This window comes from Microcebus murinus, chromosome 16, assembly GCF_040939455.1.
Source record: "Microcebus murinus isolate Inina chromosome 16, M.murinus_Inina_mat1.0, whole genome shotgun sequence".
Lineage (NCBI taxonomy): Eukaryota > Metazoa > Chordata > Mammalia > Primates > Cheirogaleidae > Microcebus > Microcebus murinus.
The window spans coordinates 30,388,810-30,403,131 of NC_134119.1; the positions used below are offsets into that span (position 1 = coordinate 30,388,810).

Sequence of the window (14,322 nt, forward strand, 5' to 3'; positions counted from 1 at the left end):
ACAGGGGGCTCCATCTGCCCCGGGATGGGAGGTCCCCAGGGGACCCAGGGCCTGCTGGGCTGCGCCCAATTCCGGCCCTCGGCACAGGCGGCGCCATGCTTCGGATCCTGTGTCTGGCACTCTGCAGCCTGCTGAGCGGCGCTCGAGCTGACCCGGGGGCGCTGCTGCGCTTGGGCATGGACGTCATGAACCGAGGTGAGCTTGTGGGCTGGCAGTGGGGCCAGGAGGGGGCGCACGGGGCAGGCAGTGGGTAGTCAGTGATCATGGTTGTGTGGCCTTGAGCATCCTATGATCCTCAGAATAAACTTAGATGCAATGTGTTATTATCATCCTCCCATTTTACAGAGGGGGAAACTGAGGCCCATAGAAAATGGGATGACTTGCCCATGGTCTCCCCACAAGTTAGAGGCGCAGCTGGAAATCCCGCTCCATTGGAATCTCTCCTTAGCCCTAATGTCAGGGGTTGGTGGCCACGAGTGGGCTGTGGGGGTGACGGACAAGGGCCAAATCCCAGCAACAACTTGCTGTGTGACTTCAGGCAAGCTGCTTGCCCTCTCTGTGTTGCTGTTCACTCATCTGTAAATGTAAAATGTAAAGAAATGTAAAAGAGGGCAACCAGTTCTTACCTGGGATAAAATAAAATCCCCTGGGGGAACCTTAGTAAAATTGATTTTCCACCTCCACCCCTAGCTCCATGGCCATAAAGGAAAAGGAGTCACGTCTAGGCACACAGGGCTAATGACAGTCTGTCAGCTCAGTATTTGTCCCCTTTCTGGGCATTAGCTGTGACCATATGGAGGTGTTTCTGGTGGTGTCATTGGGGTCGGGGCCTCCAAGAGTCTCTCTGCCTCGGGCCCAGAATCTGCATTTTCGCAAGCTCCCAGAGGAGTCCCCAACCCCAGGTCTGGGAGTGGCTGGCCCGCAGGATAAAGCAGCACTCCAACCTGGCGTTGATACCTGGCCATGATGCGTCCCCTGCAAACTGCCCCGGCTGCCTGTCTTGTCTCCCCTGCCTCCAGCCACGCTGAATGTCAGTCTTCCTCACAGGCCGCCTTCTCCTCCCTCACCCTGTACTTGTGCCCTCTGCCTGGAGTGGGGCCCTTTTTCTTTGCTTCCTGGGGAAAATTGCTATTCTCCCTTCATGGACCAGCTGATATGTCACCTCCTCCTGGAAACCTTCCCTGGCTCCTCCCTTCCTGGCCTAAACCCCACCTGTGGTTCCTACAGCTTGCCACTGTCATTGCTGGTGACTGTGGCTTCCCCCAGGAGGCTGGGGGAGGGCGGGGGCAGGGCATGACTCATCTGCGGGTCCGTCGCCCAGCCCAGGGTGGGTCCCGGTGACTGGAAGGGGCCTGGGATGTCCGAGCCCATCTCGCCACCTGAGCGTCTGTCTCTCTGGACTCCCACGGCAGAGGTCCAGAGTGCCATGGATGAGAGTCACATCCTGGAGAAGATGGCAGCTGAGGCAGGCAAGAAACAGCCGGGCATGAAACCGATCAAGGGCATCACCAAGTACGCGGGGCGGGGCGGGGCGGGGCGGGGCGGGGCGGGGCGGGTGGCGGCTCTCGCAGAGGGCGGTGGGGAAGGCTGTGCCCGGACCTGAGAAGGCCGGTGAGACCGCGGGGGCGGCTGAGGGGCCTCCTCCCCACTGCGTGCTGTCCTGCTGTGTGACGCTGGGCAGGTCATTGCTTCTGCCGGGGCCAGGGCCTCCTCGGCCATCCACTGGGGACAACTCTTGCCCTGCTGTGAGCAGGGCCATCTGAGGAGGAGGTAAGGCTGAAAAGTGGAACGTCGACTCCCTACATGCAACATGAGCTCACTGTACGTGCAGTTAAATGGAGACACCCTCAAATGGTAGAGCTGGAGGGGTATCAACGATCATCTAATGACAAGAGGAAATGGGTTCCTTTGCAAGTGCCATGTGGGGTAGATTGGTAGGGGCTGCCTGGAATGATGCACTGGGAGGGTTCTGAGCCACTATCCGGACTTAACAGGAAATAGGACTGTGATCAATTAGCAATGTCTGCCAAGAGCTCAGGATGGGCACGTGGAGGTCAACGTGCCACATCTTCGTTACCCCAGTTCTCAACTAGGGGTGACTTTGCCTCCAAGGGGACATTTGGCAATGTCTGCAGACATTTTTGGTTGTCACAGTTTGCAGGAGAGTTGGGAGGTGCTACTGGCATCTCGGGAGTTGAGGTCAGAGATGCTACCAAACACCCGAGATGCACAGGACAGCCTTCCATGGCAAAGAAGTATCCTGCCCCAAGTGCTGACAGTGCCACTGTTGAGAAACCCTGATCTGAGCAAACTCTGTGTTTGTTGATGGGAAAATTGAGGCCCACGTAAGGGAAGGGAACAGTCCAAGGTCGTACACAGTCAGGTGTCCTATCTCCCATACAGAAAGCACTAATCCCATATGATTAGTGCTTTCTGTATACAAATTGGTTCATGTCCAGCCTTTTGTTTGCACTTTTTCATGCCCCCCTGAGGCAGGCTTATCCCTGTGACATGGGATAGGGGTGTACCCAAGGCCTCTCAGCAAGGTGGTGGAGGAGTGGGTTGAGGCCCTGGGTCTCGCCTGTCCAGTTCTCATGGCTGTGGACGCCTGTCCCCTCCCAGTTTGAAGGTGAAGGATGTCCAACTGCCCGTCATCACGCTGAACTTTGTACCCGGCGTGGGCATCTTCCAGTGTGTGGCCACAGGCATGACCATCACTGGCAAGAGGTAAGTACAGCAGCAGCAGGAGAATGGCCTCCCTGTCTCACCCTCACATGCACATTTATTGAGTGCCTGCTGTGTACCATCTGGGTGCTATGACCTGAGGCGATGTAGACTTGGTTCCTATCTTTGATGGGAACCAGAGCTGGACACAATCACAGACTCAGTGATTGGTCTAGGACAGAGGAAGCACTGGGCAGGTCAGCGGAAATCAGAAAAGATTTTGAGGAGGTGAGGACAGCTGAGCAGGGTTTTGAAGGATGCGTAAGAGTTTGCCAAAGCAAGATGGGAGGAGTAAGGCTGGTCGTTTGACCCTGAGCAGGTCCCACCCCTCCTCTTTTCTGTCTGTGGGGGTGGTGCCCCCCTTCCTCCCTCTCAGAGCTGCTGAGATTGTGAGCAGGGAGGAGGCAGGGACAGTGGCCACAGTGGCAGAGCTGCCCACAGTGCCTGCCTGCCCCACCCTCCAGCTTCATGGGAGGGAACATGGAGATCATCGTGGTCCTGAACATCACAGCCACCAACCGGCTTCTGCAGGACGAGGAGACGGGCCTCCCCACGTTCAAGAGCGAGGGCTGTGAGGTCATCCTGGTCAACGTGAAGACCAACCTGCCTAGCAAGTGAGGGGCTGTGTGGCTGGGCAGGAAGGCCGGTCCACCTTGCTCCACCCCCAGCATCCCGCTTCCCGAGCCACTGACCTCCCTAACCATGTTCCTCCATGTCCTGTGCCTAACTTCTTGCCGCTGGCGCACCTGCCTGCCCATCCTCTGGTGCCTGTGTCCATCTAGCATGCTGCCCAAGGTGGTCAACAAGTTCCTGGACAGCACCCTGCACAAAGTCCTCCCTGGCCTGGTGAGTGGCCCGGACAAAGCCTGCAGCCCTCGCGGCCAGGATGGCTTAGGCCAGGGCTGGCAAGTGCACTTCATTCGGGGTGCTGACCCTGGTTGGTTGCTAGTGGCTGGGAAGGGTTCTGAGGCTGTGGCTGGCTCAGTGGGAGAAAGCGCCGTGATCGTCTAGTGATGTCTGCCACGAGCACGGGAGGAGGCAACGGCGGCCTGCATGTCACAGCTTGCCAGCCCTGCTTACACAGCCAGTCCCTGGGGAAGGAGTCTTCGTGGATTTTGCAGACTTTGATTCTGGCCAGGAGATCTGGATTCTGGTTCAGGCCCTGCCACGGACTTGTGACATGGGGCTCAGTTTCCCCACCAGTCCTTGTCCCACGAGGGCTCTTGGGATTCCCCGTGGAAAACCATGCCGTTGTCGGAGCGAGGCCCTCCATGCAGGACCCGCTCAGCCCAGCCCTTCTCTGCTCCCAGATGTGTCCGGCCATTGATGCGGTCCTGGTGTATGTGAACCGGAAGTGGGCCAACCTGAGTGGTGAGTGCCCCCCAATGGATGGATTTTGAGGCCCTGCTCCCCATTCCAACGCCTGCTTGCTGCCCAGCCCCGGGACTCGGGAGGCCTGGGGTCCGGGTGTGCACCCCGCACTGTCCAGATGGGAAGCTGAGGCCCTGAGGTCCTGAGGGACCCTGGGTCCTCCCTCTCCTCCCCCCACCCGAGCCCCATCCAGCACCCCCAGACCCCAAGGACAGCAGCCACTCCGCACTCATCCACAAACCCTGCACCCCAAATAGTAACCCGATGGCGACAATGCCCGATTTGCCTTTGTTGGCGGCCTCCGCTGCTTCCATTTTGGGGTCCACAGGGCTCCCCAGTGTGGGGGAGAGGAAATGTCAATGTCTGGGGCTGGAGAAAACTCGCTCATGTCCCTGGCAGTGTGGCCCGGGAAAGCCACTTCCTCCTCCCAGCCTCGGTTTGCCCATCTGTAAAACAGAGCTGATGACCCCAGCCCTGCTGTCTGTGGTGAGACGGAAGCCGCGGCGGCCGGCCGTGGGGAACTCTCAAGCCCTGTGCCGGCAGCGCCATGTGACCTCGGGCTGGGCACTGTGGCCTCTGTCCCGCAGATGAAGTTTCGGAGGCCCAGAGATGCTGAGCGATTCGCCTCGGGTCCCACGGGGGCGGGCTCCGTGCGGCCGGCTGGCGAGGGCTTCTCGGGCCGCACCCAGGGCTGGCGACTCTCTGATGGTTCCGGAACCTCCTTTTCACACAGACCCGATGCCCGTGGGCCAGATGGGCACCGTCAAGTATGTCCTGGCGTCCACACCCGCCACCACGGCCAGCTACATCCAAGTGGACTTTAGTGTAAGCGCCAGGGACCGCCGGAGGGCTGGGGGCTCAGGCTGCCCGCCTGGGTGGCGGGTGCCGGACTAGCGCTGGGGAGGGCAGGGGGCCCCTCAGCCCCCACCAGGGAGTCCCCGGGCACCAGTCTCTCCCGCTGTCTGCTCTGAACGTGGACCTCCAGCGCCTGGCTGGTTCCTGGGGCTGCCGACTTCACACTCCTGTTCCCCCCAAGGCCGTTTGCTTCTCCTGACCAGGGCCTCACCCAGGAGGAAATGCCGGTGGTTCATGACGGACCTCCTTTTCCTCTCAGGCCTCAGTCTACCCACCTGTACGCTGGGGGGGGTTGGGCCTCTGTGGCCTGCTCTGGCTCCGACAGTGAGTGACCTGCTGACCTGGGGCTTGCTGTGAGCCCCAGGGCTTTGGAGGACTGAGACGCACCCCTGACCCCAGGCCCTCGGGGCCGAGGGTGAGTGTGTCCCTCCTGCTGTCCCGCAGCCTGTGGTGCAGCAGCAAAAGGGCAAAGCCATCAAGCTTGCTGATGCTGGGGCCGCCCTCCAGTTCCCCGGGGGTTACGCTGAGGGCTCGTCACAGCTGCTGGTCTCCGCCGCCCTCCTCACGGCAGAGCTCGCCCTGCTGCGGAAGTCCTTCAACGCCGACATCCGGGAGACGATGGTGAGCTGCCCCGCGCCCCACCCCGTCCTCTTCTGCCCCCACAGTGACAGTCCCTGCCTAGTTCGTCCACTCTGGGAATTATCCTGTGGGCAACACTAAGCCTGGGAGATGCCGCGACTGACTTGGGTTTCCATCACGTTTATCCCGCCATCCCTCTGTCCACGTAACCACCACGTCTCCTACGTCCACTGGCCACACAACCAACCGCCCCTCAGCCTACATCTCTAATGCCTTGGCCATCTAGCACCTTCCTTTGATCCAATCACTCGCCACCCACCCATCTAGCTAGCTACCATGTATTCATGCCCTAGGTTCTAGCCTTCCAACTAGCGTCCATCCATGCCACCATAGCATCCACACGAGTTCTAGAACAGGGCCTGCTGTTGAATGAGTGAATCTATGTGCCTGCCCTTTACCACCCAACTTTCCATTACCCATCCTCCTAGTCCTCTACTCATCCGTCCAATCATCCACCCCACCGATCTATCCACTCATCCTCCCATCCGTCCACTCACCAGCTATCCATGTATCTTCCCATCCATCCTCCCACCCAACAATCCATTTTTCTATTTTCCCATCCATTTACCACCCCATCCCACCATCTTCCCATCCACCCATCCTCCTCTTCATCATTCATTTCATGCATCCAACCATCCATCCTTCCATCCACTCACCCATCCTCCCACCCATTTTCCTATCCATCTATCCCTCCAGGAATCCACCCACCCACAACCCCTCTCACCGATACATCCACCCATTCTCCCATCTGTCTTCTCGATTTTTCATCCAACAACATTTCTCAGCCTTTGACCTTGTGCTAAGAGCTATGGGCGTTGGAATGTGCAGGCCATCGTCTGGGCTACCCAGAAGCTCATTATGTAGTCCAGCACAGAGTGGTAAGTGCTGCAGGAAGCGAGCCTTGGCGGGCTCACGCTGTCCAGTGAGAGGAGATCTTCGTTAGACTGGGTCAGGGAGGACGTCAGTGATCCTAACCTTGACTTTTGTTCTGTAGATTGGCGAGCTGCCCCCACAAACCACCGTGACGCTGGCTGGCTTCATCCCTGCAGTGAGTCCCCACTTCCCTGTGACCACCACTCCCTGCCCTGCCCTTTGCCCTCTGGTCAAAGGGGAGGACTCGGGAGGCACCTTCTCAATGCCACAGGTCCCTTGGCCAATGTGGCAGCCCTTGACTTCTCCATAAAGCACTCTTTGTGTCCAGCACAGAAAGAGTTCAACTCCTGTGCATTGTGCTTTCTGTGTTCAAGACAGAACAGCCAAATTGTGTGTTTTGTTCCTTTGTTTCCTGATCGACACATCCCGGCCTTTGCATGTTGTACTTCCTGTGTCCAAGGTAGAAATCACCTGTTTCATGAGGGACTCCTGATGTCAACTGAAGCCACCAGTCTAGGAATGGCCCTGAGTGACGTCTCCTGGTTTCTGTAGGTGGCTAAGGCCTACCCCAAGTCGAAGCCCTTGGTGACCCAGATCAGGATAAACAAGCCTCCCAAGCTCACCATGAATCCCGGCAAGAGCCTGCTCCACCTGCACGGCACCCTGAAGATGTCCGCTGCCCAGCAGCAGGGCAAGGGCCTGGCGTCCATCTTTGTCCTAGAAGCTGTGAGATCTGTTCCCCTTTTGTTCCCAACCTCGTGGGCATTCAAGGCTGGAGAGTGGGATTTTAGTAGACAGCCAAGTCATGGATTGGAGGGTCCCTACATAATCTCAGTTGCTGGTCCTAAGCTCCCAGTCACCATCATGATGTCTGATCCTTGGCTCTGCCATGGAGCCTTTGAAAGACTGGCAAGACCAGCAAACTGAGGGTCAGTGGCTTAGTCCTGCCTTTAGGTTTCCTTCCCCCCTTCTCCCTCCAACATTCATTAGCATCTGCAAAGGCAGTGAAGGGTTCACCGAGGGACTATGGGAGCCTAAAGAGATCCCAGATCCAGCTTGGGGAAATCACAGAGGACTTCCCAGAGGAAGTGATAGCTGAGCTATGTTTTGAAGGTTGAGCAGAAGCTGGCCAGGGGAGGGGTTGATGTTGGGGAGGCTGGGGATGGAGGACAGCCCAGGCAGAGGTTAAGGCATATGCGAAGGCCTGGAGCAAGAACACGTGTGTGCAGGGACCCACAATGGTGCCAGGTATTTTGGGGGTGCTATCCTAGCCCAGGACAAAGAGGGATAAAGAGCCTGGGCTGGGTTCAGTTCCCGAGGGTGGGATGGGCAGAGAGGAGGACCCCTGCTTTTTCTTGGCAGTGGTGGTGCTGAAGGGTGGTAAAGTCTCTGGCTTTCCCAGCCCTCACGGGGGACCCACTGCCTTCTCTCTGCTCCCTCCCCAACGCCAGCACTTCAATCTGAAAGTCCAGTACTCAGTGAGGGAGAACCGGCTGCAGATGGCCACCACCCTGGACAGGTAGGAGCCTGCTGCCCCAGGCTGGTGTCCCTGTACCCCTGCATGGACGTTCCCAACACACTTGGCTGGCCTGCCCCGGCTCTCCCCCTGATCCACCCAGCACAGCCCATACTACAAAGCTGCTCTAGTCATTATCCCTACTATCCCTGCTCTAGAACCGTCAATGGCTCCCCACTGCCTGCATGATCTTTTCTCAAATCTTAGTCTGGCACTAAAGGTCTTTCTTTTTTTTTTTTTTTTGAGACAGTCTCGCTTTGTTGTCCAGGCTAGAGTGAGTGCCGTGGCGTCAGCCTAGCTCACAGCAACCTCAAACTCCTGGGCTCGAGCGATCCTGCTGCCTCAGCCTCCCGAGTAGCTGGGACTACAGGCATGCGCCACCATGCCCGGCTAATTTTTTGTATATATTTTTAGTTGGCCAATTAATTTCTTTCTATTTATAGTAGAGACGGGGTCTCGCTCTTGCTCAGGCTGGTTTCGAACTCCTGACCTTGAGCAATCCGCCCGCCTCGGCCTCCCAGAGAGCTAGGATTACAGGCGTGAGCCACCGCGCCCAGCCTAAAGGTCTTTCTTAAATTCTCCAACTTCTACCCTCATTCTTCCACCAGGCTCTTTCCCAGTGGGTCTGGTCATGGACCCATGCACCCTTTGCATTAATGAGCCTTTGCCCAGGCCATCCAAAGTCACCTGAGAAGCAGGGCCCAGCTGAAATGCCCCCTCCTCCAGGAAGCCTTCCCTTCTACCAGTAGCAGCTAACATGTACAGGGCTCTATCTGTGAGGCACCGAGTATACACATTGTATTCATCATCCCACTTCATTCTTACGCTCTGGGAGGAGGTTGCTATTAACATACTAGCTTTATATTCAGTCACTCATGAATTCTTGTATTTGCCTTACTAATTAATCTGACTTGTATTGTGTCAGGATTCTTTCAGTTGCAAGAGACAGAATTCCAATTTTAGCTTAAGCCTCAAAGAGAAACTTTTGGCTCATATAACTGAAGACTCTAGGGGTAGGTCTGCCTTCAGGCATGGTGGAATCCAGGCAAAGTCCTCAAGAGTCTCTCTCCCTCCTCCCCTTGCCTTTGCTCTCCACTTTGTTGGCTAAATTCTCAGGCAGCCTCTTCCTGCAGGGCGGGAGAGCAATCCTGACAAGAGAAGCCTCTTGTCTAGTGGTTCTACCAAGGCTTGGGTCTGGCTTGGGTCTAATGTGGGTCACATGACCAATGCTAAGCCAATCACCATACCTGAGGGGGACAGCCTGCTCTGATTGGCCAGGCTGGGGTCATATGCTCACCTTAGGGGCTTTGGGCTCAGACCCACGTGGGCCACTTGGGATGAGCATGGGAAATGGAGAGTCTGTTACTAGAATACCGAGAGTAGACAGGTAGGCCAGGCGTGGAGGCTCATGCCTGTAATCCTAGCACTCTGGAAGGCTGAGGTGGGCAGATTGCTCAAGGTCAGGAGTTCGAAACCAGCCTGAGCAAGAGCAAGAGCCCATCTCTACTATAAATAGAAAGAAATTAATTGGCCTACTAATATATATATACAAAAATTAGCTGGGCATGCCTGTAGTCCCAGCTACTTGGGAGGCTGAGGCAGGAGGATCGCTTGAGCCCAGGAGTTTGAGGTTGCTGTGAGCTAGGCATGATGCCATGGCACTCACTCTAGCCTGGGCAACAAAGTGAGACTCTGTCTCAAAAAAACAAAAACAAAAACAAAAACAAAAGAAGAGAGTAGACAGCTAGAGCCACCAGATGCCCATCATGTGGCCTGTCTGGCATCAACATGCATCAGTGCCTTCTGGAGGCTGTGCGGGCTAGGGACGCAGGGTAAAGGGCTCCTACTTTGTGTCCTGGAGGATCTGAGACTGACCAGCTGGGCTGTAGACCTCACATAGCCGGCCTTGGGCAGGAGCAGCAGCCATGACTGGGGTCCCAGTGAGAAGAGATCAGGAGGGTCTAGTGGTTTGAGCCGAGGGAAACAGAACCGGCTGAGATGAAGGTGGAACGCGTCCCGTTATAGTAGGTAACGCGAGCAGAGACTCATGAGCACCTGGTCTGAGGCTTTAGGGGACTCCTGCACCGGGAGGGATTGGGGTGCGTGGGAGCCCCTTCTCCAGAGCCAGGGCCGGTGGCTCTGACCTTTCTCTTCCCTCCATCCCCCGCCTTGCTCCCCCTACCCCACAGATTACTGAGCCTTGCCCGGAAGTCCTCATCGATTGGCCAATTCAATGTAAGTGTCCCAAGTGCTTCTGCCACGGCTGGCTCGAGGGCAAGACTGGACCTGTTTTCCTTTGGGACTGCAGGAAGAGGCCCTGCAGCGGAGGCAGGATGAATAGGGCAAAGCCACTGGGAGGGTGGTGCTCCTGACCTGCTGTGTGAGCTTGGGAAAGTCCCTTAGCCTCTCTGGGTCCCTGTTTCCATTTCTAGATAGAATCTGGACCTCTCCCTGGATTGATGTTAAGAACATTGTGTTGGATAGTGGCAGCCTGGGCTGGCCTTGGTTGGCCAAGCTGTTGTTCTTATTAGACTCCATAGTTTCAGGGTCCAACACAGAACCTGACCCCAGCAGGTGCTAAGAGTGGTAACGACAACAGCAGCACTTACTCTGTGCTGTGTGCTGTGGCCAAACTCATTTCATACTTATGGAAGCGCTGTGAGCAGGCACTGTTGTATTTCACTGGGGCACAGAGAGCTAGGGAGGGGAGGTGTGGAGAGGTGGTGAACGAGTGATTTAATCACTCATTCAAGTCATGATCATGATTTGATCATGAATAATAAAAGCCACTGAGTTTTCTATAGCAGCACGAGTGGCGTCCGCAGAGCCACCTCTTGTCTCCTGCACCATGACCCAAAACTCCACATGTCACCTGAACAGAGGCCAAGCAGAGGTAAAGGGCACAGCTCTTTGATGCTAGCTGGGCAAACTATTGGACAGGGCTAACGTCAACTCCTGTGGCCCCACGCCTAGCCAGAGTGAGGGCAGAAAAAATTCGTTGAACTGGGTTGGACTGGATTGAATTGAGTTAAACGATGGGATGTGGGCGTTTTCACTCTTCCCTTGTCTCCCCCAGGAGAAGGAACTCACTGGCTTCATCACCGACTATCTCCAAGAAGCCTACATCCCGGTCGTCAATGGTGAGGGCTCCAACAGGCTTTGGTTTACTGGTGCCAAGAAGCACTTAAGCAGGGAGGGATGCCACTGGGTGATCTCAGAGCCCCGTCACTGGCTCCAGACAGGGGAGGCTAAAAAGGAGTAGATGATCTTTGCCGAATCTTTGAGGCTAATGGAGTCTTACTGTCCCCTGCCTGGGGACAATGGCCTCTTCCACCATTTGGGTTCTGACCCTTGACCCTACATCATGAGTGAGATTACCTGGGATGTAAATACATGCCGGATCAGGGTTATTTGCTGTTTGCTTGCACAGCCGGCAGACATCACGAATCAATCATTGCACCATTTCCCACAACCCTGATCCAGGCAGCCCCTCCTTAGTCAACTGCAGAGCAGTCAGACTGAGACGCTCCTTACTGTATTTCTCAGATGCGCTCCAAGTTGGGCTCCCACTCCCGGACTTTCTGGCTATGAATTACAACCTGGCTCAGCTGGACATAGTGGAGGTGAGGTGAGGGGAGGGGAGGGGCTGGGGGAGGCCATGTCAATCAACACTTTCAGCCAATGAGTGATGAGCAAGAGCCTGCCTCTCTCAAACGGGAGGGAGTGGGGCTGGGGAGGGCCGGTGGCCATCAGTATAATCGTGGCACTCCATGAGCAAGGCTGCCCCTCAGAATCTGGGGCCCTCCTTGGTCAGGGGCTCCACAGAAAGGAACTTGAACTCTGCTGCTCTCTTGCTCTGCCACCTTGGGCAAATTACTTCACCTCTCTCTATGCCTCCATTTTCCTGTGCTTAAAATGGGATGCTAATCTGTGCATTGACCTCCTAGAACTAGTATTATGCTCAATAAATATGAGCTTCTTATTGCATGCCAGGCTTTGGGCTGGCAGGTGGGGGTGCTTGTGCCCACTTGACAGTTGGGAAAATTGAGGCTCAGAGAGGTGAAGGGGCTTCCCCAGTATCACAAGGCGGGTCTACTTCAACCTTTGCTTAAACGTCACATTGGTTTCCAGTTCCTGGCCAGGGGCCCAGTTCCGTCCCATGCCTGTGCCTGGGTGGCCCTGGTCATTGCTCCCTCACTCCCACCCTGGCCCTTTGTCCCCTGCCAGAATGCCCTGCTGCTGGACTTGAAGCTGGACTGACCATGGCAAGATGCCCCTGCCAGCTGCCGGCACACCACCGGCCACTGGCATGATGGAGGAGCCCCGGGTTGGAGCCAGGTGGGCCTGGGCTGGGGCCTTGGCAATAAACAGGAGAAAGGCCCTTACAAACATGACGCTTCAGCCTCTTTTTTTTATAGTAAATCAGTGTGTGGCTTTTCTTCCCCTTTGGTGGGTTTTGGGGTCTGGAGAGCACCTGGTCAGAGCTGGGGGGTGGTCATGAGCACATATTGAATTTCTGCCAAATGGCATGCTCAGGGCTTACTTGTGCCATCTCATTTAATCTACACAATAACCCGATGTTGTCATTCCCACTTTACAGATGAGAAAATTGAGGCACAGGAGGTCAGCCCTCTTGTCCAACATCACACAGGTTAGCAAGTGGCAAAATTCTTCCCACCTTAGCTGTGTGACCCCAAATCTTGGTGACTTGAGGATGGCTCTCTTCACAGGGAGCCTGTGCCCACAGGAGTTCTTTGTTCTCCCCATGTCACTCCTTAAATCCTCCAAGCAGCTGAGATAGATAAGCACTGTTCCCATTTCACAGATGAGATTGACTGAGGCTCAGAGAGGTGGAACGACTGGCTCGAGGCTACCTGGCGAGTCAGGGGGCAGAGCTGGCACTGCAGTGTGGGCCCTGGAGCCAGCCTGCCTGAGTTCAGATCCTGCTTCTGCCTCCTCGCTGCTGTGTGTCCTGGGCAAGTCACTTCAGCAACCTGAGCCTCAGTTTCCTCACGTGGAAAGTGGGCGTGAGGTCAGTACGCACCTCGGCAGGTTGTTGTGAGGCTTAAGTGAAATCATACAAAGTGCTTAGTATGGTGCCTGAGCACAGCAAATGCCCAGTGGCGTTGGCCACAGGCGGGGGTTTTGGTCAAGAGAGACGTGATCGGTGACTCTGTGTTGGGTGGCCTGCGGGGAGGGTCTGTGCAGACACCAGGCTGTTGTGGAGGCCTGTCTGGAGGCCACCCTGTCTGTGTGTGTCTGTGTGTCCCACTTCACCCACCACCTGTCGGGGGGTTTCCACGTCTCGTGTTCACATGACAGCCAGCTCCCTGACGCTGGCACATCTGCCCCATCGCCTCTCCTTGGATTCACACTGACATTGTTCTTTAAAGTGACTCTTTCAAAGTGACTGTATGTTTACATGTCATCAAGTTAAAAATACGTCTCAAAATAAATGTATTCTAAGTGGACCCTGAAAATCAGTGTCACGTGCTAGAATGTTAAAAAAAAAACCAAACCCACAACTTTGAAAAAATGTGCATCAGAGCTTTCTATGATTGGTAGGTGTCCTAGCCCTGGGACATACTGGGGTGGTGGCCGAGTCTGTGTGCCTGTGCATTGGTGTCTGTGTCTGCTGAATGTGTCTCTGTCGGGGGAGGCTTTGGACATGGGGGGTCAGGGAACCCCTGTGAGTGGGGGTGGGTCTGTGTCTGGCACAGGCCTGTCTGCAGGTGGTGCGGGTGGCCCGAGCCTGGTCAGGGGGCCAGCACTGCAGGGGCCTGTGGGGCCCTGGCAGGTTTGCCCCGTCCCAGCCACGCCCAGGCCCGTGCCACAGAGGAGGGAGGGCCCTCCCCTGCCTCAGCCCCGATGCCAGGGCCAGGGCCACCCCCTTGTCCCTCACCATCAGCCCTAATCCCGTCACCCATCATCTCCCGGCTCTGGGACAATGGCAGCCTTGAGGCAGAGCTGGCAGGCACAGACAGACCTGGGTAATCCGCGCCCCTGGGCATGCCAGGCACGCCCTCCGCTCCTCCAGCCCCACCCTTGGATGCTCACACAGCGAACCTGTGGCTGGCTAAAGCTTTACTGCCACCTTCCCCAGCCCCAGTGTGCAGATGGGGAAACCAAGGCACGTGCTGTTAGAGTCAGACGGCCTGGGTTCTCGCCAGCTCTCGGGTACTGTGTGGCCTTGGATGAGGCATAGCTTCCCTCTGAACCTCAGTTTCCCCATCTATGCAATGAGAAAGGGTGTGGATGCTCTGACCTCTCACCTGATTTCCACAATCATTGAGTGGTCAGTTACCCTGGATTCACCTGGGGAGAAAAGGGGTCTGGGCCGAGAA

At 56.2% G+C, this 14,322-nt stretch overlaps 1 protein-coding gene across 1 annotated transcript; it reads left to right on the forward strand.

Moving 5' to 3' along the window:
* The first annotated feature begins 95 nt into the window (after positions 1-95).
* BPIFB6 (BPI fold containing family B member 6) lies at positions 96-12,353 on the forward strand. The gene is made up of 15 exons (XM_012754648.2): positions 96-195; positions 1,413-1,512; positions 2,623-2,727; positions 3,189-3,338; positions 3,507-3,570; positions 4,035-4,095; positions 4,829-4,920; positions 5,395-5,571; positions 6,584-6,637; positions 7,015-7,188; positions 7,914-7,981; positions 10,168-10,213; positions 11,055-11,118; positions 11,525-11,601; positions 12,206-12,353. Exons 1-15 carry the CDS (start codon positions 96-98, stop codon positions 12,236-12,238), a joined length of 1,365 nt encoding a protein of 454 aa, XP_012610102.1. The 3' UTR covers positions 12,239-12,353.
* Positions 12,354-14,322: the final 1,969 nt, after the last annotated feature.